Source organism: Eublepharis macularius, chromosome 9 (assembly GCF_028583425.1).
Source record: "Eublepharis macularius isolate TG4126 chromosome 9, MPM_Emac_v1.0, whole genome shotgun sequence".
NCBI lineage: Eukaryota > Metazoa > Chordata > Lepidosauria > Squamata > Eublepharidae > Eublepharis > Eublepharis macularius.
This window is the reverse complement of record NC_072798.1, coordinates 98,658,298-98,685,632: the sequence shown is the minus strand read 5'-3', so window position 1 is coordinate 98,685,632 and position 27,335 is coordinate 98,658,298. Positions and strand designations below refer to the sequence as shown.

Sequence of the window (27,335 nt, the reverse complement as noted above, 5' to 3'; positions counted from 1 at the left end):
ATAACAAGCATTGGTGTAATGCATCATTTAATTTAGCCATGGTCAAAACTCTCCAGGTGCGATGTGATGGTTTGTGAGTTAAGGATAGTTAAAATAGTATTCATGTATCTGTGTAACAGTTGTGAATGGTCCTTAGAGGGAAGGGCTCCATTTCTCAACCTGTCTCTTCTGAACTTCTGGTTTATGTCCATTAGAGAGAGTTGCTTACAGAAAACAATGTTTCTGAGACAGGAGTTGGTGAAGCAGCCCTTTAGCTCTGTTCATGGCTGCTATTTCGGAGTTGGAGTGAGTGATACATGGGGGACATTTCCGTATGAATCATGCCTTAGTCTATGGTAAAGACAGTTGTACATTCATACAAGGCCTTTATATAATCTATCCCAAGAGCTTCCAGCTCCTGTGGATGACTTCACCTTTCCACACTGGTGGTGCCTGCTCCTGCTTGGCCGGGTTTCCTCCATCTTCTTCCACCCTTTTGTTGAGATTGCTGCCCATTGACCACTTAGAAGCTCCACCCAGTGACATTTCCCTTCTGCAGTGTGGAAGACCCATTTTTGTCTGCATTTCTCAGAAGTACATCCCTGCTGTGTTACAGGGGTTTTTTTTTTGAGGTAGCAACTGAATCTCTTCAGGTTCTGCATCTTGTCTGGAGGTTCCCCCCACCCTCACCCCTGATCTGCTTATAACCTATGGGGCAGACAAAATAGTCGACATTTTCATGGGTCATATGGATACCACTTGCACAGGAGTTTGAAAACAGAGCTGAACCGCTGCTATCTACATAGTGCAAAATAGGATTAAACAAAGAAAAGGCCAAGGCAATATTTAAATATGAGTAGTAAAAATGTTAATGTATTCATTGCAAGCAATCCAAGAAAGAATGAGAACTCTACTGAGACTCAGTTGTCAAAAGAGACTAGTCTGCAGTGTTTGGTAGACTTTGCCCTGGTCTTATGCCTTCAGATAGTCTTGAAGTTCAATTTACAATTGGGAAAGCCATCACAGAAAAAATCCAGCTGGCTCCACAGGGCATAATCTTTAGGATGCAAAAGTAAGCAAGCATGCTTTGTTTCTTTAAAAAGGTTTTTTTTTTGCACTCAGTTTATCTTTCCTTTTTCATTATGTTAGTAAATTGGTTTGTAAGGCCCTGGGACCAGGCTGATTCACTGAGCAAGTCTTGAATGAGGATTCTGATAGCAGGACCCAGGTTTTCTGGGCCGTCATAGTTGCTCGCCAAAGGAAGGTGCTCTCTGATGCCCCTCAGTGCCAATCCCTCAATCAAAGAATGGCATTACGGTTTATGAGGCTGGTGGGTGAGGCAGAGCAAGAGCAGTGCCACTGCCAACCAGCTGTAGTGGGGCAACATCTCATCCCGCATTGGAATCAGCACAATGGACAGCTCCACCTCTATAGACACTAAAAAGCAGTCAGGCTTGAGAGTCAAAAGCTGCCACCCTCTGGATCAGTGCTGAGCTTGCCTTTGGCTGCTCTGGCAACTAACTTCGATGGTTTTTCAAAAAGGATTAGACAAGTTCATAGAGAGATAGATCTTTGGATAACTATCATATCAAAATGAAACCTCAGGGTACAGAGGCAGTATACCTCCAAGTATCAGATCCAAGCGATAATCTACCTTTTTATAGTGCACTTTCTTTGGGCAGAACTTAGTGTACTGTACATGATTCTCTCTCCTTCTCTGTTTTGTTCCCACAACAATCATGTGAGGTAGGTTAGGCTGAGAGAGAATGCCTCAACCAAAGTCACCTAGTTAGTTGGTTCCATGGCTGAGCGGGAAGTAGTTCTCCCGAATCGTAGTTCAGTACCCTAACCACTGCACCGCACTCACTGTTTCTTGCTGTGCTTGGGAACTCCTGAGAGCCTTCAGCCTGGGCACTTTTAGAAACAACAAGCTGCGCTTAACTCAGCAAGACAATTCTTATGGACATGGGACATGTCTGACGTTCTATGCATGTATATTTAAGGAAGGGAGACACCAATTGCTCCAACATATATAAAACATAACACTGGTAGATGGGGCGGGGGGAGCCTTGAAACAAATCAGTGCATAAGATAGAATTTCCTTTTTCATATCCAGCCCTGCATATCTCATATGGCTTTAATTAAGAAATCTGAACAAAACTATGCCAGGAAACTTTTATTACCAGGAACATAAATTACACAGGAAGGAAACCTAAGGCTGTATTTCCTTTCACCTTGTTGCAGAAGATAGTATATGGCTTCTTTTGGCTGCCTCCATATTCAGGGAGTTGCCCAGGCCTGTGGACGTGGTGAAAAGACGGCAGGGGCAACTGCTAGTTCATGTAGGACAGCAAGCAGCACCGTAACAGGATGAGCAATCCGAGCGGGTCGTGTATTAGTCCTCCCAATTAAATCGTGGCGTGTTGGAATTTAAAGCTGAATTAAAAGCCTCACACCTATAGAGAATTAAGGGTGCCATAAATATTCATGTGACCGGCCCCTGTAACATATTGAAAAGGACAGCTTGCTCTGGAGGATTCATTTGCTTAGTTTAGTATCCGTATTTGTTTACATTTCAAAAAGATTGCAAGAAGTTTATTATCTGCCAGAGGGTATTGTCAATACAAGAGAGGTTTGGCATTCCCCCTCCCCTCCCCTTTCACCTGATTACTTCTGACATTTACCCACTGCGTGAGAAGAAATGTGAGAAAACAAGCAAGTGGCTTTTTACAAAATACAATCTCAACTGTTAAGGGAAATACATACGGAGCAGATGAAAAGACATGCACTTGTAAAAGTGAGAAGCATTATTTGGCAGTGACACCAGCTTGTAGCAATCACCTCTTTCTTGGGGGCATGCTGTGATATTAGCTGGAGCTCTGGAGGGACTCCGTGATTTTCCATCAAGAGAATTTTTTGTTTTTGTTTATAAGAGCAAGAAACAAAGAAAGGCACTGGGTTAAACTCAGCACCCAGTGTTTTGTTCGGCTTTATATATGTAAATGTTGGAAGGAACAAGAATGTCATCTTATTAATCAAGCAAAAAAATTATTTTTTGCAGTTGCATTCAGTCAAAACATGAAAGGGTGAGTGGAGGGGAAGGTTAAGACTAGCATATGAAAATCTAGGAATATATGCATCAAGCTAATTCTGTTATGTGCTCCATACCTCTCTAAAAGGGGCAGCTCAACACAAGTACCACTTTGTGCATGTAGTGAATGGGAGTTGCTTTTGTAGGCCAGAAGCTTGGTGTATGCAGAGATGCCTTCATTCCCAGAACAGATCTGCCTTGGAGAGGCCCACCATGTTTTGGGGTGTCGGCACTGCCAGAGATTTATGCTAAAAGCCAGAAGTGATAGGGCTTCTCAGCTCAAAGCAGCCTTATGGGAGAAAGTGCTCTCTGTCTCAGACAAACCAGCAGCAAATTCATCTGCCAGAACAGAGACACTGTCCCAGTCCGAACCACCTTCCTCAGTTCTTGGAACTTGGTCATCCAATTTGACCAAGCATTGCTCCTCGGTTCGAACGACCTTTCCGTTGGATTCTTGTTCGATGTGGAGTGACCCTCTACCTGGCCGCTCACTGTCTTGAATGCTGGAACGCAGGAGATATCACTCCCCACCCTCGACTAATCCAGAACACGCCACCTCAGAACTACCTGCTAAGAAAGTGAAGGGTAAATCAAAAATTCAAAACAACCGATATCTACCACACGTAGTAAGCATGGCCACTCCCCAATTTCAACTCCATCCGTTATTATAGAGGAAGAGGTTTTCAATCCAACTCCAACTCCTTCACGTTCTCACAATCCATCTCTGAATGAGGACAATGAGGACTATACTCCCACTGAGGACTTCCCAGCCCCTAGTCTGACTATGGAACTGGCAATGGTTCCCATGGCCATACAAGGCTCTTCCCAATACTCAAGCCTACAGAAACCACTACCCATATTTTGGCCCTCACAGGCTGTGCCCATACCACTGGCTTCACACATAACCACCCCCCTTGGCCCACTGTTCCAATGCCAGCACCTATGACCAATTGACAGGACTTTGTAAATTGGCTGCAATCTGCTCCTGTTCTCCCACAGTCCCAAGGGTTTCCATCGGTTCTGATCCCTTTGGTTCCAGGCCCTTCATAAGTTCCAACAGCACCAGTTCCAGCTGCACCTCTGGTTCTGATACTCTTGGTTCCAACATCCTCCACTCCTAGAGCTCCACGAATTCCACATCATCAGTTTTGATCTTACTCACCTGCCTTCTTAGATTCAGACAAAGAAGAGGATATTGTCTCACAGACTGATGTCACTTCAGAACTGGTGTCAGATCTGTCCCTGGAGGAAACTATGGGTGACACTGCCTCATCTTCTCCAAATGAGGTCTATTGCCTATTTTTGGAGCAAATGGTACGCATGGCCAGAGCACTAGATGTCTCAATCTCTACTCCGAAACCAAAGAGTAAAGTTCTCCAGGTCTTATATTTGGACTCCCCTGCTTCAAGAGCCTTTCCAACTGTGGAAGATCTACTGGACGTTTCCCACAGTGTATGGAAAAGACCAGCTTCCATCTCTGCAACGTCTGAGACATTCTAGAATTATTATAAGCTCAAACAATTGCCTCTTCCTATTCAAACACTCATGTCCATCCTCCCTAGTAGTGGAAGAGGTGCAAGCCCGGTACAACCATGGCTTTTTGTCATCTGCAGTGTTCAGGGAGGGCAGAAAACTGGACGCCCTTGGCTGCAAGGTATGTTCTTCTGCAGCCCCCAATTTTAGGATTCTCAACTTCCAAGTCATCACAGGATCCTATAATTTATTTTTATGGGAGAGACTCTCCAATTATATACAGGATCTTCTCAGTGACTGACGTGTCCTTGTCAAACTGCTTCAAGGAGAAGCGATCAGACCTGTAAAGCAGCAGAAGACAGCGGGAAAGCATATTGCTGATTGCTGTGCCAGGTCTATTGCATTCACCATTGTCATGAGATGCCATGTCTGGCTTCATTCAATGGCACTTCCTCAAGACAAGAGGAATAAGACTGAGGACTTTCCTTTCAAGGCCATGCTGCTGTTTTCTGAAAAGACAGATGAATCTTTGACTCAAATGAAAAGAACCACCAGACTGCAAAGTCTATAGATGTCATTGTTCCTCCCCACCTGCAACCATTCAGAACTCGACACCAGAGGCCCCAGGCTTACCAGCATCGCTCCAGAAAATTGCCGTCACCAACCACACACACAACTCAAAGATCTGACTCTTCATCTCAGTGCCACACCGCGAAGAGGGTGTCCAGGCCAAGGGTGGTACAGCCCCAGCAACGTTCTCCTAAACCTGTTCCTCACGGAGACAAATCCTTGTTCTCTTTCTCTCCAGGAGGCCATTAGTGACTAAATGCCAAAGGGAGCCATCCAAAGAGTTCCCACTGGTGTTTCTTCTTGTGATTTTCACTCCAGGTATTTCCTAGTAGAAAAAAAGGATGGTGGGCTCAGACCCATCCTTGACCTTCATGACTTAAATAAGTTTATTCAAGTCCAAGTGTCAAACACTTACCTTACCCACTGTCATTCAGCTTTTAGAGATGAATGTATGGTTTGCAGTCATTGATTTAAAGCATGCATACTTCCACATCTCCATACATCCCAATCACAGGCGGTATTGGTATTTTAAATGTGAGGGTGAATGTTTTAAATACACAGTATTTCCATTTGGCCTCTACTACCTCTGTCTTTTTTTTTTTTGCTCAGCTGAGAATGAGACGATTGCAAAATTGGTTTTTACACTGCTACAATCCCACAACCACCTATCAACCCACCTAATTTTCCATTCTCCCAGATCTGTACTCAGCTTGGAAAAACAGGAAAAACCAAGGAAAAACAGTCTCCTACAGGAAAAGTGTTTTTGCCATATATCAAAGGAATTACTGATCAGATGGGAAAGCTTATGAAAAAGCATAACCTTCCAGCAGTATTCAGACCCACCCGAAAAATACAACAGATGCTATGATCAGCAAAAGACAGTAGAGACCCCCTCACCTCTGCAGGAGTATACAGTATACCCTGCAGCTGTGGACAAGTGTACATCGGGACCACAAAGCATAGCATCCAGACAAGAATAAAAGAACATGAAAGACACTGCAGACTTGGACAACCTGAAAAATCAGCAGTGGCTGAACATAGCCTAACTCAAACAGGGCACAGTATCTTATTCCAGGACACCAAAATACTGGACAACACTTCCAACTACTTTGTCAGACTGCACAGGGAAGCCATTGAAATTCACAAGCATAAGCAAAACTTCAACAGGAAAGAAGAAACCTTAAGAATGAACAGAGCATAGTTTCCAGTTCTGAAAAACACCAGGCTAACAAAACACTCTATACTCAACAATAGCCCTGCAGAGAAGATTAGCACATCAAGCACCAATCCATATGCAAAAGAACCTCCTCAGGATACAGTGAAGCCTCCCGCCATTAGCATGCCACACCCTGGGAAACTCTTACAGGATGACTCAGCTCAACCCCACCCCTCCTGAGTAGATACAAATGACCTGCCAACATCTTTTCCACACTGTGACACTGAGAGACCTCTGTCTTTTGGTGCTACACCTCTGAAGATGCCAGCCACAGCTGCTGGCGAAACGTCAGGAACCACGGCAATACAGCCCGGAAAACTCACAACAACCATCGTTCTCCAGCTGTGAAAGCCTTCAACAATACAAATCTGGTGGTTGCTTCTAGGCCTTGCTCCATTTAGTTCTCCCTCAAAGGCCAAACAAGCCCTGAAAAGGGCCTTGCCCTCTCCCCCTGCTTTTTGCTGACAGAAACCAAGGTTGGAGTTCTGGATAAACTGTTATGGTTGCCTAGCAACAGCCACTGAGGGTATCTGGTTATAGTGCCAGGTGCTCCTTTTATCATTCTGGGTCTTTTTTTTTTTATGCCACAACATATATTTTTTTACATTTCAGATTTTTCTGCAAACCTGGGGCATTTTTCAGGTGTGTAGGAATATCTGCCTTGTCCGTTCATGGCTCCAGTCTTTGGATTAAAGTATCCTGCAATCTCAGTTCAGGGCCACTTAGCTATTAGTATATAAGAGCCTAGAAGGTTGCCCTAAAGTGATGATGTCACTTCTGGATTCATGCCAAAACTGCCCCAAACCTCCAGGAATGTTCCATGTTGGAACTGGCAAACATACCTACTGAACCCACTGAAATCTTTTTCCTGGGGTGTCAGCAGACTCTCAAGAACAGCCTAGTGGGGTTCTGCAGTATAAGGAGAAAATTGGTGAAAATTTCCACACTACTTTTGAGAATGGAACTTAAGTTTTCTTAATGTAGTTGGGTACAGGCCACTGAGACAGACCCAGGCAAATATTTTGGAGAACCCTCAAAGGATGAGATGAGAATTCATGGGCCGTTTCCAGACGGCTTACCTTCTGCCGCTCCATGCCGCAATGTCGCGGCTCATGCCGGAGAAAACGCAAAATGGCGTGTTTTCTTGCGCGAGTTTTGCGCAACATCGAGCAAAACTCGTGTGAGAAAACGCGATATTTCGCGTTCGCCCCAGCACGAGCCGAGACGTTGCAGCATGGAGCGGCAGAAGGTAAGCCATCTGGAAATGGCCATGGTCTAAAAGAAGAAGAGCCCATCAAAATGGCAGAACAGATAAAGATATACAAACAGAGCCTGAGCCAATGAACTTGGAAACATTAATTTTGCCTACTACCTTTATTTACCTTCTTAACTAGGATAAGTTTAGGTCTAGAGAGAGAGAAAGGATGGCATTTAAATTCCCTTTTTATTTTATTTTGCTCCGAAGTTGTTAGACTGTTGTTTTTCAGCTATATTCTTTTACTTTTTGTAAACAATTTCAGCTAAAGATAATTTTTATCTTTTTTTCTGAAATTGATGTTCTGCAGTTGGTGCCTGTACCTACCTGCTTAGGTCTGATTCCCTCTCGATGGTGAGATTTCCAGAGTTTCCCACTACCAAGTTGGCTATGAGATAGCAGGAGAGATTTCAGTTTGGAAAGAAGTCTCTTAAGAGACTGGAAGAGAGGGTCTAATTACAGGTCACCAGACAGACACATCTCCAAATTTTGGCTTGATAGTGGCAGCAAAAATTAATTTCAGAGGCTCTGGAATAAAGCTGAAGAGGTAAACTCCTCCTTGTCTAGCAGCTTTAGACCTGGATCTAGGGGTGGAGTGACCATTTAACTTACAGGGAAATTTCCAGGAGGGCCACTGCTGTAGAAGGCCACTGGCAGCCAGGAGAAAACAGAGCCAAGCCCCAGCAGCTCTGCCTGAGCCTCAGGGGCTACCTGGCTCAGACCCTCATCAACCATCGTAGTTTATCATCAACTGTCTCCTCCTGCAGTGCTTCCAGTCTGAGGGAGGATGAAGTTGGTTAGTTAACGCCCGTTGTCTGCCACGCTGAACTGCCTTGTAGCACAGCTGGGCCCAGTCAGCTTGATTTACTCCAGGGCTGTTTTCACTTCCCAGTCCCCTCTTGCCTGGCCAGCTGAGCAATTTCCACAGCCCAGAGCAGGGCTCATTTTGTGGGTTGTACCTTGCTTGGGGTTTCAGAATATGTTGGACGGTGCAAAACAAAGGCAACCCAAGCAGCATCGTTACAACCAGCTCAAAAGATCATTTAAATGACAGCTTTGGACATTTCAGCTATCCAGTAAAACTGTTCCTGAAATAGATCAAGTTTTCCTTTTTTTAAAGCCTAACAGACTTTTAAAAAATAAAATCTAATAATTTGCAAATAGCCAGACTCTTGCATTTCCTTATATGGCTTTTGTGGTTGTAACTGCACAATGAAGTGATTTATAGGAAACCAGAATATTCAATCGAATTACAATTAGCTTAATTAAAAATGCTTCTAATACTAAACCACTAGAAATTAATGAGAAGTTAATTCTGTGCTAAAAGCCATGCATCCTTATCTTGTTTCCCGAAGAAAATCCAATGAAAGATCTTTCTTGTTTCAAAAATTACAGTTTATCAGCAAATTCAAGAAAGCTGCATTTGATATTATTTCAGGAACTGTTTTTTTGGGGAGAAGGGTTACACTGCAAAGCCAGGTATGGTACCAACTTTACCACTTTCATTTTTAAGTTAACGTCTTAACATTAACAGTTTTCATACTCTGTTGATCAAAAAAAAATCTGGAGGAGCATAATTCTGAAGTTCAAGCTTATTCTTACTGACTTCTGTCTTAGGAAAAGAGTTTGTTAAGATACTGTATGACTACTTTGTCAAGTTGCCTTCTAATGGAAAGGGATGTAGTGTGTTACAATGTACATGTCTCATCTTCCCTTGACTGCTTTGTTCCTTTACCTTTGTAACACACTTTCCTTACTATGGCATATCATGCTAAGAGAGCTTTTTCATTGTTGTTTTTGTTTTTGTTATTTGAATCGCTTCCCAATTTTGTAATTTTAGTCCTACTGAATTGATAATTGGAAGTCCTTGCTGCCTGATGGAGCTGTTTTTAAAATGTTGTAATCTTCCTGGAGTTTCAGTGAGGAAAAGAATAATAAAAACAAGTACCTGCCGGTGTTGCTTGTCCTGGACATAGAAGCCCGTGCACACTCCCTCTTCCCTAGGAGACTGTGCAGGGCTTCTCCAAGGGGTTGCCAACCTCCAGGTGGAGCCTGGAGATGTCCTGGAATTACAACTGATCTCCAGAGTAACCCTTGAGCAAATGGTTTCTTTGGAGAGTGAATTCTATGGCATTATATTTAATGTTTGATCTAACCTGTATCATCCACAGGGCCATGAAAGGAAATGGCAGAGAAAATGCTCTGTTTTTTCCTACGGCCAACTTTGTATCATACTCAGCTCTTAAAACTCTTTTGAATCTCTGCCCTTCCAATTCACCTTCAGTCAGCTAAAGTAACAGCCTAGATATAAATGCAGGGGGAGAAAGAGATGTTTTCCAGGTTCATTTTAAAGAGGAGAATAATTAATAATGAATTTCACGGCCTCCTGAGTGGTGCTTCACTTTGTTATCAGCCTTCAATAACATTGATTTAGCAGGCTATGTTTTTATTTATTGCATTTATTTATTGCATTTTAGACCAGAAACCTGAGTGTGGTGAAGATGTGAGTGTGTATGTGAGATGCTAAATGCACAACTTGTTGAGCAAACCAAGAAGGTCTAGACACATTCCTAATGGCATCCATTGCTGGGTATACACAAATATTTGTTTGCTTTCTGGTACTTACCCCATCACATTGACTGTAGAGTTGTATTAATTATCTTCCCCCTCCTTTTCCAGCTGTACCCCATAAAATAGGACGGATAATTGATGGAAGTCCTGCTGATCGCTGTGCGAAACTTAAAGTCGGAGACCGGATCTTAGCTGTGAACGGCCAGTCCATAATTAACATGCCTCATGCAGATATTGTGAAGCTAATTAAAGATGCTGGCCTTAGTGTAACGCTTCGCATCATTCCTCAGGAGGGTAAGTAATTGACCCTGAAAGCCCATGAGGAAAAACAGAAGTAGCGGCCAATTAATATGAACTGCACCACCGGGGAAACCGGGAGATTTTTGTGTGGGCAGCCCATGCATGGTATTATATAAATGTTACTGCTGGATCCCCGCAGAACTTGCACGAACAAGAATCCAAACCCTTCAAAAACACTTCAGACGGCAAAAAAAGCATCTAAATCACTGGAAGAGGCCTTGATGAAGCACTGCGGGGTCTCGTCCCTTGCCTTGTGGGAAAATGAGCTGTACACATCAACTGGAAATAATCACTCGTCGTCCCTAATCCATCCTCACCCCTATTTTATTTAATTGCAACTCCGCTGACGTCAGCTAATTTGCTCCCCTCCCCCCACAATTACACAAGTGAGATTAGACTCCAAACTGCAGGAGTTCTTGTGTAATGACTCATCAGCATTAGAAACTTGTTTTTCCTCTGGCTTTGTATTTTGGGTACTCATTTTTAAGTTGTATACAGAGTGGAGGTAAAATTCCACCTACAGTATTTGGAGAGAATCCTGATTGAGTGTTAAATATTGAGACGTTTCAAAACGGATTGGTTTTTTCCTCCCCCTCTACTAAAAGTTAATGGATAGAGGCATTATTAGTATTAGTTACTTATAGAGGGATTTGTTAGCTTTCCAGGAGTGCTTTAAAATTTGAAATTAGTGACTTGGTTCATGAGTTATGGCTCAAATTAGAAAAGAGAGGAAAAGATAGGAAAAGTTGAATTCAGCCATCTTGATGGCATCATAAAAGGCTTAAAATAGCAATCAGAACAGTTTCAGAGAGGTAGCCGTATTGATCTGCAGTTGAACAGCAGGATTTGAGTCCAATAGCATCTCAGAGACTGACAAGATTTTGAGAGTATAAGATTTCAAGAGTCTTCAGAGGAAGAAGGGAGCTTTGACTCTTGAAAGTTTATACTCTGAAAATCTTATAGGTATCTAAGGTGTCACTGGACTGAAATCCTGCCAATCAGTATGGGTTATCACATCAAAGCATAATACATAGACATACCCCTTTCATAAAAACATGATGTTTTTGCCACCTTACCTGATACTGACATCTGGTCTGGCCAATGGACTATATGCTGTGATATGATAACATTGACAACGATCTGCACATAAATGCAGTGGAGAGAAATAGACTCCTCTCTGACCATGTACCCATATCCTGCAGATCTTTTTCACTAGTGGAACTGGATCCAGGAGCATCTTGCATCAGGAGGAGCACCTCTGCTAGTAGATTGAATCAGCAGGATCCAGTCCAATATGTGTTGCAAACTATCTGGTCTAAGAACGACAGGATTCTAGAAGAATTCTGCTGCATTAAGTAGACTGCTGTACCATTAAGTCCCATTGGAACAAGGCTAACCATGTAGAGACGCCAAACACAAAAATAATGCAGGTTTTTATCAATCAGTATTACTGAGAAGATAACTCTTCTCCTTTTTCCAGCTGAAAATACTCCTGCTTTTTTCTTTAAATGGAGTTGGTATCATATGTCTGCTTAGAGATATTTTATAAAAAGAGAGGTGGTGGTTTCCGTTGGTCATCATCCTGCAACAGGCTCACCTAAAAAGTCTCCTCTAATCTGGTGGTGTCAATAAGCACAACTAAAGGACACAGGCGATCTAAATCTCTTTGCTGACTCTCTGTCTCACTCTAGGCTTGCAGCAGGTTCAGAGTGGGTTAACAGCAGTTCAGCATCACTAGCTATGTAGACCTTTATCCCAAAAAGAATTACAATCTGAAATAACTAGGCTGGGAGAATGGAAGAAGGAAAGAATAGGAAGGGCAGTTGAATGAGACACAACAGTGATCATGGATCTCTCTGGGTCTTTTTAAGCTGAATAACAGTAGAGGGAACTGTTTTAGACCAGAACTGTAGAGGGGTGGGGAGAGAGTTAACCTCCCATGGTTTCTCAAACTGAAGGCAGTCCCCTCTCCCCAGTACAGTACAAAGGAGGGGAAGGTTTTATTTTGCAAAACCTTGGCATTGAAAGAGTTAAAACTGCTATTCCCCTGTCTCCACCATCCCAGTACAAACTGGGGTCCCAAACTGCTAGTATTTGGCTTAGAAAGATGCTAGGAAGATCTCATCAGGGAGTTCTCAGCATTTCATCTGTTCCATTCATTGGCTCATCCATACAGCTCAGATGGGCTTTAAAGCAGTTTTTCAAACTGTGGTTCTGTCCTGAAAGAGCTCACAATCTAAATAATTTATAATAATAATATATCATAAATCTGAGAACCAGCTCTCAATCCTAGGCATGGGAATGTCCCTGGAATTCTGGCCAGGAGAGAGATGGATCTTCACTCCCAGATCCTGGAAATTGGTCTTTAGTAGAGGTGGGCATGGTCCAGAAAACGGACCTAAATTTGACGTGATCCAGCCCAGTTTGTGGTTCACGAACACAGATTCATGGGACTCAATTTTATCACGAACTTTGGTCTGTTTGGGCTAGTCCATCGATCCATGGTCCATGAGTCCAGACATCCTGGCTCCGATTTATCAATTCCCTAGGCAACAGAGGGGGCATCCTCAGACCTTCTGCAGCCCTTAAAAACTTGATAGGCAGATCTACAAGATAGCTCTTATTCTGTTCTATGCAAGCAAGGAGGAAGAATTAATTCCCTAGGCAATAGAGGGGTGGATGTTCTGCAGCCATGGGAACACCAATCTTAGCCCTCAAAACCTTGATAGGCAGCTCTGCCTGACAACCAGAGAGCACCCATTCTGTTCTATGCCAGCAAGGAGCAAGAATTAATTCCCTAGGCAATGGCTGGGAAGGGAGTCTGTGTGGTAAGTGGGGGGGGGGGTGTCTTCCCTCACCCTTTTCTGTTTGATTTGCTTCATTGCAACTTTTTGGTGCTGCAAGCCAATGCAAGTCAATTGGCATTTGCAACTGGGGGTATAACCTCTCAGGGAAGACTTTGCTTCAGCATTCCAGATAATTACTATGTACCAGTGCACTTCTAGGAACATCTAGTAAAGACCTTCAACTCATACAACTGTGTTTGATGAAGTGGAGAGTCTGAAAGAATCCCCTAGCCCGGCCTAACAATCTCTTTTGGAAGTTTCCTGGGGCAGCCACTTTGGGGGTCTGTAACTCAGACCTCCAAAATCCAATCTTGGCCAAACTTGAAGAGTGGCTGGAAGAGAGCCTGCCGAAGCCTTGCTGTGAGTTTGGCATCTCTAAGTTCAAAGGGAGCAGTCCTAGGCCCCCCAGAAGTGACAGACCATGGACCAACAAACCTGTTCGTGAATGGGCTGGTCTGTGAAAAGTTCATGGTACATGGCCCATGAAAATTGATGGACCACGGGCCGGTGGTCCATGGCATTTTCCATGCCCACCTCTAATATTTAGGATATATTTCTATGAAGGAAAGCAGCCTCCTTCTCCACATTCTGTTCCAGCAGACTTATTCTTTTCCACTCAGCAAGAGAGGCTGCAGTATTATACATTCTTACTCACATGTAAGTCCTGTTGAAGCCAGGAGGATGTCTAATTAGCACGCTCAGGATTGATCTGTTGCCCATTTAGACCAGCTCTTCAATATCCATTATCCTCTGGCAAAAAATTTTGCCTGAAAGGGAGAGTCATTTCCGTCTGGTCTCTCAATTAGTCCTTCTCACCTCTGTCTCCATGACAAACCACTTCCACCCTTACTGCAAGGTAATTGGTCCAGAGCTGAACCCCTGGATGAATATGGTAATATCTGCAACCTTTTGTCCTTCATCTCTGTTGTGCTTCATTTCAAGCCTAAACCATTGAAAGTTTACGTCCTGCCTTTTGTCACTTTGTAGCAAGAAAGTTCTCAAATGTCCTCAAAATGGAAACTTTCCAGCTATCCTTCTTCCTGCTTTTAAAAGCAATGGTGAGAAATGGAAGCTTTCAATTAGATTTTAAAGAATGCATGTATCATCCAGAATTCTAGGAAATTTCAAAGCACGGCCAGTGAAGCCTACTAAGTCCAGATGTTTCCTGTTACTTTAAATATAAACCCAGATAAGCAAACAGACACCCTCACCTTGATAGCCCATGTGAACCTGATTTCATCAGATCGCAGAACCTAAGCAGGGTCGGCCTTGGTTAAGTAATTGGATGGGGGACCTCAAAGAAAGACAAGGGTTGCAGAGACAGGAAGTGGTAACCCACCTCTGTTAGTCTCTTGCCATGAAAACTCCACCAGGGGTCGCCATAAGTCAGCTATGATTTGAGGGCACCCTCTACCACCAAGCAAACAAACACGAAAATCCTCAGGCAGAGAGTGACCCGGCTAAACTGGCGCACTTTGCCCTTTGTTGAGTGCTGCATGGTAATGGCTCCGTCTTGTCTCTGGTGTTTCTTTATGCAGAGCTGAACAGCCCAGCTTCCGCACCCAGCTCAGAGAAACAGAGCCCCATGGCCCAGCAGCACAGCCCCATGGCCCAGCAAAGTCCGCTCTCACAGCAGAGCCCAGTAGCACAGCAGAGTCCTGTAGCACAACCGGCACCTCCGCAGCCACTCCAATCTCAAGGGCATGAAAACAGGTAAGGAAAGAATAATGGCTCCAGGTTTCTGGGCCCATACCCCATGGAAGTCTATGAATCCCTAACAGAGCGTTTGGGGTGGGGGCCTTGTCAGGAGCAGGGAGGGCAATTTGGCTTTTTCTTTTATTGTTTAACAGTATATGATTTGACATTTCCTTTCTCCAACTTGGTGATGGTGGTGATGTGGTTAAAAAAGCAGGAGGGAATACTTTGGTGTTCTTATAATAGTAGCAATATTGGGGTATCAGAACATAGTAAAATGCATGGGATAGACTCAATGACCTTGACCTGGATGGGTAAAGCTCATCTGATCTTGGAAGTTAAGCAGGTCCAGTGATGATTATTACTTGAATGGGAGACCACCAAAGAAGTCCACAGTCACTACTCAGAGATAGGCAATGGCAAACCACCTCTGTTGTTCTCTTGCCTTGAAAGCCCCAGCAGGGGTTGCCATAAGTCAGCTATGACTTGATAGCAAAAAATCGGTGCCAATATTGGTGTGTCAAAACATACCAAAATGCACAGGCTAGGATCAACAGTGCCCGTGTACTAAACAATGTCCTTAATAAGGTGAGAGGAAACATTTGAGCAGAGAGCCAGTGTGCTGCACAAATTCTGGACAGGTAGCCATGTTAGTCTGTTGCCACAAAAAGAGGAACTTGTAACATCTTGAAGACTAATTAGGCTTAAGTTTCTGTGGGCTGAGGCTCACTTTGTCAACTGGGATGAAGAGGGTTTGTATGTCACATTAAACCCATTAGTCTTTATTGTTGGTGTGGTATTATGGATACAGTGATGTCACTGAACTAGGAAAACCTAAGTTCAAATCCTGCTCAGACCTGAAGGTCATTGGGTGAATTGGTCAGTGCTTAATCTACCCTTCCTTGGAGGGTTTGTTGGGAGGATAAAATGGTATATTCAGGTAATATCCATGTATGCAGTAGGAAAGGCAAGATACATGTGATAGTATTATTTTAGTAAGTGTACAGCTATTGCTGCTTCTGTTTCTCTAGTAGTAGTAGTAGTAGTCATTGTCATCATTGTGCCTAAATCCTGCTATTGAAGCAATTAAGAAATTGTTTAATCAGTTTGCTTAAATGGCATCTTGCAGACTTTTCTATTTTGGTCCTTATAACAGATGCTAGAATAGGAAAAAGGAAGGCAGGCGAGGAATAGCTGGGTTAGTAACAATGGGGGAAATAGACTAGCCGAAGGACTTGCCCCCTCTTGATTGCTGAGCTGAGTGCTTTTTCTAGACCCTCTCTAGTTCATAAGCATTAAATAAAAACTACTAATGCATCTGTAAGGCTTCCCCTATCTCTTGCAATCATCCGAACAACGACTTGATCATTATAGAATAAACAGGGAAGCAAAGAACCTCCAGTACTTGCATATTCGTACTTAGGTCACATCATGAGAAGACAAGATTCTCTGGGAAAGTAAATAATGCTAGGAGAAGTGGAAGGTAGTAGGAAAAGAGGAAGGCCTAAAACGAGATGGCTTGACTCAATAAAAGAAGCCTCGTCCTCCAGTTTGCAGGATCTGAGAAAGTCTGTTAATGAGAGGATGTTTTAGAGGTCTCTCATTCATAGGGTTGCCGTAGGTCAGTGGCGACTTGATGATACATAACACACACACAGAGAGAAGGCATATATCCCTGACCCCACTGACCAGGTCCTCAATACAGGTCCTTACAAAATGGTCAAAGGTGGATTGTTACCACAACTCAAAATCTTGGAAGACACTGAAAAAGATGGTGAATGTATAGTACATTTCTTCACCTCTAATAAAAACAATTAAAGATTCAATTTTTCAATTACCTGAGCAAATAATATTTGTAATTCACAAATTAATCACTCTAGATAATGAGACTAAAACAACTGACAGAGAAGTTATAGCTTATGCAATAAATGCCAAGGTTTTCTCTTGGCTCCTTTTGACATATTACCTTCTCTGTTTTCACAATAGGAATTGTTGTGGGACTGCAGTAAATTCACAAGTTACAATACTTTGAAAATTAACAGTTTGGGGACAATTTAACTGGCACTTTGGTTCAGTATCTCACAAATACTGTTTCATGTGAATAAATCTTGACGAATGTTAGGTGTTAGAGCAAAGTAAACAAGTCCGGTGGCCTCTTACCACAGAACTCCCACTTTATTGTCATGTGAAAGTCATCGAGGTTGATAGTTCAGGTTAGGCCTGATATGGCTGCGATGATTTCCCAGCCATAAGACTTCCTTCCTGTTCTGCCCAGACAAAACAATATTAGAAACCAGTTACTTTAAAGTGTGTGCAGCCATCTTTGTTTACTATGAATCATTATGTCCTTGTTAGTTTCTCCATTTTAACCACCACTGAGGTTTTATATTGGTGAAAACAGCATAATACTGTCTCAGATTAAATTATTGGGTTAAAACTTCTATGGGCATTTTGTGATTTCCAGATAATTATGTTTTGTCCTTGGATTGACCTTTGTCTTGTAAAATGTGACTGAATACATTATCCTTGTACTGACTCCACATAATTGATTTAACCATATATCTCATCGCAACCTCAACCCAACAGAAAATAGCAGTTTCAAAGTTTCTAAGCTGTGTCATAAAAACGTATTAGCCATAGTTCAAGTAAAATGCCCTGTATGACACCTTCGGTTACCGCATCTACAAAACTTAGGCTGCAGTCTTAAACACTATTATCTGGGAATTCATTAACTGAACATAATGCAGTGAAGACTGAGATACCAGTTATCTAGCATACACGCAGGGCTGGCGCGCCCATTGAGGCCAGGTAGGTGGTGGCCTCGGGTGCGAGGGCACTGGAGAGGCGCCGGAGGGGGTGTCGGGGGCGGAGGCGCACGCAGCGGAGCTGGTGTGACTGGGCTGCAGCTGCTGTTGCAGCCAGCCAGCCCTGTGCCGCCGCTGCCGCCACATGCCCCAGCCGAGCGCAGAAGCCGCGAGCCACTGCTGGGGTGGCGCACGGAGGCTGCTCTGTGCTCCGCACGCCACCCCAGCAGCAGCCTGACAGCTTCTGCGCCCGGCTGGGGCATGTGGCGGTGGTGGCACAGGGCTGGCTGGCTGCAACAGCAGCTGCAGCCAGCCACGCCAGCTCTGCTGCACGCTCCTCTGCCCCCACACACCCCAGCCGGGTGCAGAAGCCGTCAGGCTGATGCTGGGGCGGCGTGCGGAGCACGGAGCAGCTTCCGCGTGCCGCCCCAGCTATCCTGCGCTGTGTGATGACATCATGCACAAGTGGCCGCAGGCACCAGAAACTCTGGCGCCAGCCCTGCATACACGTCTGTTGAAATTATAAGGCTGGGTTCCTAAGAGCTACTGTAGATATGCCCAGTGCAAGTTTTTATATTTTTTAAATACAGACCCTCGCCCCACCCATGCCTGATCACAAACTACTCTTGAAACTATCTTCAGTATCAATAGTTTGCTATGAGGACCGCAAATTAAGGCACGTTCAGATTTCCCTGGTGTGGGTGAAACTTGTATGATGGTATCCGTTGCTATGAAGCAGAGACAGAGAGCCGGAAGGCTGAAGATTCCGTCCAGCGCCGTCGCTTCCTCGCTGGCCCTTCATCGTGGGGATCTGCCCTCCTCCCCCTCTCTGGGCAAATCATACTAGGGGTGTGCACCAAGAATAATTTCGTTAATCTGGGTTAAGAATACCAAACCAAAAAAATCCAGAATTCCCTCAATACTGAATTGATTCTCTGATTCAGTTAGTAATATCAGAGAAATTCGGTCAAAATTCAGCTATTATTCCCTATGGGGGAATCGCTCTGGGGGCTCTCTGGGGGTCTGTGTCATTCCTAAGCAGGAGCGCAGGCATCAGCTCAGCTTTATGTCCCTGCCGCCTTCTCCCGCACTGAGCAGTTGCCTGTTCCACACATCGTTGGCCATTATGCTACCTTAATTGTTGCACCTCCTGACTTTTCCTGTGTGGATAAAACAATCAAGAAATGAGTAATTCTAATAACACAACAGTAGTGTGATAACCAAAGATGTGTGGATCCAGCCTTTCTCAGGAGACCAAGGAACAGGGGCCCGGCAGGAGCTAGCACAGTCATTCACATCCTTATGGGCAACTTCTGCTAAGCAGCAGTGGAGGCAGGACCATGCAAACATGCCGCTAGCCAGTTGCTTCTGATTTCAGTGGTGGATATATTAACCAGTCCGTGGCCATACAATTCCACAGCACAGCCCATTGCCTCCCTGTGGTAGCCCTCAATGACATACTTATCCATACACCCTCAATGAGCATCAGTCCACCATACTGTTGGGTGCCGATGAAGGGAGGGGGGGAGTGTAGAACATGCGAAATAATACTCCGTCATAAAACATCATTGTCTTGTTTTCTTGGAGCTGACTTGTGGCACATGAAGCTGCCTTATGCTGAGTCAGACAATTGGTCTATCAAGGTCAGTATTGTCAGCTCTGATTGGCACTGGCTCTGCAGGGTCTCAGATGAAGGTCTTTCACATCAACAACCAGTAGACCCTTTTTAAAAAACTGGAGAAGCCAGGAATTGAACCTGGGACCTTCTGGGACCAAGCAGATACTCTGCCTCTAAGCTTCAGCCTCTGCCAGCCAAAAAGGTTGACAGCCATTGCCTTTGGACAAAATTCCATGCATTCATTTTAAAAATGAGCCCCATATCACCAGCTTTTACAACACAATGGCATGCTTTTCAGTTATTCAAATAATTTTAATAGTAGTTAATACCTGTTGCCTTAAAAAAAAAAAAACATTGTTCTGATTCCAATCTAACCATTCTTTATTACTCAGTTATAGGTCGGAGGTGAAAGCGAGGCAGGATGTGAAACCTGACATCCGACAACCTCCCTTCACAGACTACCGGCAGCCTTCCACAGACTACAGGCAACCTCCGCTAGACTACCGGCACCCTCCAGTGCTGGATTACCAGCAACCACCTCCTCTGGACTACAGGCAGCCCCCGTTGATAGATTACAGGCAACATTCTCCTGACACCAGGCAATACCCCTTATCAGATTACAGGCAGCCCCAGGTATGCCTCCCCCCCCCCACATATAATATTATACCTCTTTGCCATGAAATTGTGCCCAAGGCAGTTCACAATAAATGACGTGCTGTTATTAAATCAACAGCACAATGTTTGAACAGCAACTAATCTTGAATGCATTAGTGTATTTGCATAAGTATTTGTGCTAATAAAATAATACTCCGACAGCAAATCGATCCAGGGAAGCATGAAGGTTTATCCATTTGGCAGGGCTTTCATTTCTAACTGGAAACGACTTGTGTCTGCCTTGTGAAAGTGCTGTATAAACTGTATTTATAAAAAATGCTTTCAGTATGTATCAAGGGGAAAAACCAAGGTCCCGGCCCATATGCCTAATTGCTTGTGGGCGCATAAAGTGACTCAGCAGATTGGGGGATAGCCATTCATTTGAAAACCATTATTAGGAAAGCCATTTCTATAACACAGAATCTCCATCATGTAAGCAGCCATCACTCCCACCACCCCTCACTGCCTCCCTGCCAGAATACAAGCAGATGGAATTGCTGCATAAATACTGTCCTTTCTGTCACTGTCATAGACAGAGACTGCTTGTAATTAGGAAATCATAAAGCAAAGCACTCAAGGGAAAGTACTATTTGCTTAGAAGCCATGGCACTGCGTGAGCATGCATTGTTTGTGATGTGAATTATGCAAACAGAAACTACAGGCCCCCCGTCATGACCCACCACTTCCATGTCATGCTGAGAACGTCATCATTCCCAGCATGCCGTGGGGGCACTCAGGAGAGCGTCATCATTCCCAGCATGCCGTGGGGGCACTCAGGAGAGCGTCATCATTCCCAGCATGCCGTGGGGGCACTCAGGAGAGCCCTTTGCCCGCACTGCTGTGTTGTCGCTCCTTTCCCCCCTTGCCAGCCAGGTGAGAGATGGCAGGGGGCAGAGTCTGGGGGTGTGGGACTCCCCTCCACTAGGGGACTGGCAAGCCTATTTAAATCTTATCCACAATCTATAATCGAAACACTGTGATATAAGCAAATTTACTTTCCAATCCTGTATCAGTTTTATAAGACGTATGTTCCATTTATCTATCTCAATTTACATATCCATTGTTTCTGTTACTTGTATTAATACACATTTGTTAGCATGTATCTGCCTGTGGAGTTATTATTTAGATCAGGAATAATATGAGATATATATATATATATATATATATATATATATATATATATATATATATATATATATATATATATATATTTTACTTTGCTCCATTTATACCCTGCATTTCTCCCCAGTGAGGACTCAAAGCAGCCTCCATCACTCCCCTCTCTCCCTTCTATCCTTACAACAACCCCGTGAGGTAGGTTAGGCTGGAAGTATGTGGCCGGCCCAAGGTTACCCAGCAAGCTTCCATAGCAGAGCAGGGAGTCAGACCTCGGTTGCCCAGATCCTAGTCCATCACTCTTGCCACTACACCACACTGACTCTCGTCATGCTCTGAGATACTGACTGGTGATAGCTGGTGGTTCATTCTTCTATGCTGATCCAGTCAACTTCATACACTTACCAGTCTTCAGATGATGGAACAGTAACATGCTCTACTTCTTACCATCACCCATGTAGGCATGGTGGGTAGCGTTGAGCTCATCTATCCTTCTAGTTTATCCTTCAGTTCTGCTCTGGAGCCAACACAGAGGAGACTCTGATAGCTTCAACAACAGGTCTTATTGCTTCCATCTAGGAGAAAATGCTTAATGGAGAAAACTAATACAGATTGAGAGACTCCAACCAATACCACCACAAGACCCAAGAGGCACCCATCCTGTACTGACCATGAGGGGAAACAGAAGCTAGTTCTTGAGGGCTCACTCAAAATTATGCTCATGAGCATCACATCACAACCCACCTAAAGTAATGTATGCCAATAGTTTATCACACAGAATCCAGAATACATGATCATCGGATTCCCTTGGTTCTCCTACCTCAAAAAAGGGGAACAGAAATCTTGGGAACCAGGCCTTTGTGCATATGGACCTCTGGAGTGACACACCACACCCATTGTTTTAGCTGCATGTTGAACATGAGGAGTGCATGCCATCATGTGAAGACTGTTGGCACCTAACAGGGATTGGAACTGGACTATTATATCAAATGATAAATCTGCTTGAATCCCAGTATTTCCACGTAAATGAGGAAGAAAATTCATTGAAATAACTTATTTTTCCAATTTCCTTTAACTGTACAGGATTTTGATTATTTTACTGTTGACATGGAAAAGGGAGCCAAAGGATTTGGATTCAGTATTCGAGGAGGAAGAGAATACAAAATGGATCTTTATGTGTTGAGGCTGGCAGAAGATGGGCCAGCAATAAGAAATGGAAGGATGAAGGTAAGCTGGGCCAAAAGGGGAGACAGCTATGACCAGGGCTTTTTTTCAGCTGGAACGTGGTGGGACGGAGTTCCAGAACCTCTCAAAAATGGTCATATGGCTGGTGGCCCCGCCCCCTGATCTCCAGACAGAGGGGAGTTTAGATTGCCCTCCGCGCCGCTCGGTGGCACGGAGGGCAAGCTCAACTCCCCTCTTTCTGGAGATCAGGGGGTGGGGCCACCAGCCATGTGACCATTTTCTCCTAGGGCAACCCACTGAGTTCCACCACCTCTTTCCCCAGAAAAAAAGCCCTGGCTATGACTATGACCCTGGGCTCACAACTTGAACTGAACAATGTGGAATTAACTCACACTGCAATCCTATGCAGAGTTACTCTAGTACATACTCCAGAGTTACTCCCATTGGGCTTAAACTGGACTAAGGATTGCCCTGAATCATAGGATGCAAGTTCAAACATGCTTTTCTGGGAGTAAGCCCCATTGAACAAAACATTACTTACTCCGAGTAGTCCAGCTTAGGAGTGCTCCCATAGAATTTCAAAGAGTTGGCGGGTGCGCATTCCAAGCCCTGTGAGTAAATGCAACTCACTCAAGCCTGCAGACTTGCAATTCTATCCTGTCTGCATCTTCTTCAGAAGCCAGTAAGAAAACACCTGTAGGTTGGAAAGCGACAGTCAAAGAAAAGGAAGTGGATGTCTCATATGGAATTGTGAATGGAACTCATCCAGGTGCTCCACAGCTGCTCCTTTTTCCTTAAACGGAAAAATGGCTTCTTTTAACATTAGCATATTTGGAGCACTGGAAATGATAATCTTGACGACAAAGAGTTTTAATGGGAAACTAAGTAATGAAGTAACACTGATGGACTTCAGAGGAGTAGTATATAAAAATTAAGCATCTACCTGCAGTATTGATTATTAAGGGTTTCTTTTAAAAATTACACTTTATAGACTTGATCAGGTCTGTGCTTACTGATAGCCCTGGATTTGTGTTGATGTTTTTCTGCCTCTTACTGGACATATAGAAGTGGTAGCATAGAAGTAAACCTATCATGTATTTCATTTTGATAAGATTTTGATAAGATAACTGGAAGACTGTGGACTGGACTATAGGACAGTTCAGTGGATAGGGAACTGGTTAGAGGGCCACACTCAAGGAGTGGTGGTCAATGGCGTTTAATCAGATTGAAGGGAGGTTCCAGTGGGGTGCCGTAGGGCTCGGTTTTGGTCCCCGTACTTTTCAATATATTTATCAATGATCTGAATGAAGGGGCAAATGGGCTACTCATTAAATTTGCTGATGATACCAAATTGGGAGTGGCAAACACCCAAGAAGATAGAGTTAAAATTCAACAAGACCTGAATACTCTGGAGAAGTGGGCAGTTGTGAAGAGGATGCAATTCAACATAGATAAGTGCACAGTATTACATCTGGGCCACAAAAATGTGAAGCACAAATACAGGATGGGGGATACACTTCTGGGTAGTAGTGTATGCGAAAGACATCTTGGAGTAAGAGTGGACTGTAAACTAAATATGAGCAGTCAGTGTGAAGCGGTGGCAAAAAAGGCAAACTCAGTCTTGGGTTGTATCAAAAGCATCATAATTGATGCATCGAAATCGCAAGAGTTCATAGTCCCTCTCTATACTGCCTTGGTCAGGCGGCAGTTCTGGAGGCCTCACTTCAAAAAGGATGTGGACAAAATTGAGAGGGTGCAGAAGAGAGCGATGGGAATTACCAGGGGTCTGGAGACTGGCCCTACAAGGAAAGGCTGAGGGCCTTGGGAATGTTTAGTTTGAAGAAGAGGAGATTGAGGGGGGACATGATTGCTCTCTTTAAATATGTGAAAGGCTGCCATTTGGCAGCAGAGGATAGGACCCAAAGTAATGGGCTTAAATTACATGCAGAAAGGTAGCGACTGGATATTAGGCAAAACTTTTTCACGGTCAGAGTCATTCAAAAGTGGAATCAGCTGCCTAGGGAGGTGGTGAGCTGCCCTTCACTGGCAGTTTTCAAGAAGAGGCTGGATGAATATTTGTCAGGGATGCTTTAGGCTCATCCTGCACTGGGAAGGGGGTGGACTAGAAGGTCTGTATGGCCCCTTCCCACTTTGTGATTCTGTGATTTCATTCACAGTTTTGCCAATTGGCAGTCACTAGTGCATCCTTAGCTTCATTGCCTATCCTTTTGAAAACCAATGACTTAACGACCAATCGTGGAGCTTCCATATGTTGCAGCAATGTTGTAGTTGCTACTAAAAATTGCATTCACATGAGCTGATTGTACACAATTGAATGTTGGGGCTGCATATAGGAGAAAGCTATCCAATCATAGATCCATAGCATCGTAAGAAACCCTCTTGCAATCATTGGGTTTGATCGGGACTAAATTTTCCAGTAATGGAAAACGTTTCCAATATGAGCAGTCAGTGTGATGCGGTGGCAAAAAAGGCCAACTCAGTCTTGGGTTGTATCAAAAGGGCCATTTCATCGAAACCGCAGGAGGTCATAGTCCCTCTCTGTACTGCCTTGGTCAGGCTGCACCTGGAGTACTGTGTGCAGTTCTGGAGGCCCCACTTCATAAAGGATGTGGACAAAATTGAGAGGGTGCAGAAGAGAGTGACATCTGGAACAGATGCTTCCTGCTTCCCCTGCTCCCACTGCAGCCCGTTGGTTTCCCCAAAAAGCGGCTTCTGGAGGACAAAGGATCTTCAGGAATGACATGAAGGGCAAATTGGTGGTCTGGAACAGGAAGGGGGGATTGTCAGAAATTGTGCCCTTCCATGAGTGGAAAATTTAGTCTTGATCAATCCCATTAGCCCAGGCCAGAAATGGGAATTGCTTTCATAGCATAGCTGTACTTGAGTTCTTGAAAAGCTAGAATTTATGAGAGCTTTGCAGTTTCCGTTCATGGTGAACCTTGAATTGTCACTAACAATTCTCAGCTAGGGCATGTATCCAGCCATCCACAGACTTAGCAAAGCAGGATTTTCTCACTGCCCCACTTTCCCCTCTCTGCCCCATAAACTCCCAACATTTTGTTTGTGAGGCGGCTCAGCAGACCCTAAGGAACATTGTAGGGAGCAAAGTGAGTGGTCTGCAATTGGAGGGGATAATTGATGCCCTCTCTTCTACAGCTGGACATGTTGTTTCATCAGTGGAAATGCACTGGTTGAAACATGCCAAGAGTCTATCTGTAAGTTCCTGTGATAGGCTGAGGATTCACACACCAAATATACACACACCACTTTTTGGAATAATAAACTTTGTTTAAAAATAAACATGGGTATTTTGTGTTTCCTGCATACGAAGTTTCTAACTGCACTCATCAGATGAAGAGGTACAAGTATTCAAGCAGACATAGATAGATAATTCAAAAGTACTGGCTGAAAAGAGATGAAAACAGGATGTTGTCTGAATTCAGCAAGTGCCACAAATTAAAGTCCCCTGAGTTCCAGGGGCAAAGGGGCAGCGCAATTTCATTTTCCAGTTGTCCTTGGGAACATCTCAGCATTCAGATAATGAGATATTTGAGTAAAGAAGAGAGTTCTTTGCCAAACAGAATTCAGACTCCACTGAAGTGTTTCTTTTCCATAGCAGTGTTTGCAGTACAACAATGTTATGTTCTATACAGTTCCCACTGGTAAGGAGTCTTCAGGGCTTTTTTTCTGGGGAAAGAGGTGGGGGAACTCTCACCTGGGGCAACTCCCGGGAGGAGGTGGTGCACCTCTCAATACATGTGCATGCACGCAACGTGTGTGCGCTCCTGGGACTGCACAATGATGTCACTTCTGGGAAGTGATGTCATCACGCAGGCATGGCCACCCCGAGAGCATGCCTGTGTTCCATGGGGCGAGGTCTGGTTCGGCCTGGAATGGGCTGCTCTGCCATGGGGGAGCACTCCCCCACCCAGCAGTGGCCAAACTGGGCCAAAATGGGACAAAAATGGTCCGGATCAGCCCAAAATGGCCAGGATCGAGCAGCTGCTGGGTGGGGGACTGTTCCCCCTCACAGCAGAGGGCCAATCTCACTCATTTCGGGCCCGATCCTGGCCATTTTAAGCCCAAATTGGGCACAAAATGGCTGAAAGACGCCCCAAATGACCAGGATCGGGCGGCTGCCAGGTAGGGGAGTCTTCCCCCACCAGGCAGGGGTCAAATGCTGGCCATTTGGGGCATGATTATGGCCATTTTGGCGTGAACCCATCCTGAGAATGTCTCACATATTTTTACTATCAAGTCTAGACACTGAAACACAGTAATTCATGGGAGCAAGCAGTGTACAAGATTCCAAAGCCATTAGATAAGACACCTGCAGCTTCAGTAAGCCTGTGAAAGCAAAGCAGTTATGGCACTGGCAATATGACATCAAGGTATAGCATGAAACATTGATTCGGCATGAAACATTGGTTCAGAACAACAGGTCAGCATCAAATAATGTTAGCAGCACCCTTGGTGGAAGGGTTAGCTATATCAAGCTTGCTAGTATACGATACTACATGGTGATTATTGTATGGATTCAGGAATGAGAACATATGAAAAGGATTTATGAGGGATTCATTGACTGTGTACTCTTTGATAAAGATTGTATGAAACGGGCCACATAAGGATCTAGATAACCCGTCGGAGGACCATACCAATTTTATTGGACTCTACTTTACACAGCCATTGGGAATTGACATACAAGAAGGATTTTCCCTACTTTGATTGTAGTCTTCACATACCAGCTGAACTTTTGCTAATTGGGACCTGTAATTAGGGTTTATGCTGCCTTGTTACTATGCATTTGCACTTTATGGACTATATGTGCAATAAAATTGTATAGCATTTTGTAGCACCAGCACTTTAATATTTTTAGGTAACCTGTTTTTAGCAGTTGTGCAAAGGATTTTCCATGTGGGAAGTAAAGATTTGTATGTATAA

General features: G+C 44.1%; 1 protein-coding gene across 1 annotated transcript in view; it reads left to right on the top strand.

Annotated features, from left to right (window-relative positions):
• Positions 1-27,335, top strand: part of MAGI2 (membrane associated guanylate kinase, WW and PDZ domain containing 2) — a 1,211,123-nt gene that overhangs the window by 1,139,762 nt on the left and 44,026 nt on the right. Inside the window, exons 16-19 of the mRNA XM_054988145.1 lie at positions 10,264-10,449; positions 14,840-15,014; positions 19,811-20,051; positions 22,272-22,415. Of these exons, the coding sequence (XP_054844120.1) occupies positions 10,264-10,449; positions 14,840-15,014; positions 19,811-20,051; positions 22,272-22,415 (746 nt within the window). The remainder of the gene's footprint in view (positions 1-10,263; positions 10,450-14,839; positions 15,015-19,810; positions 20,052-22,271; positions 22,416-27,335) is intronic.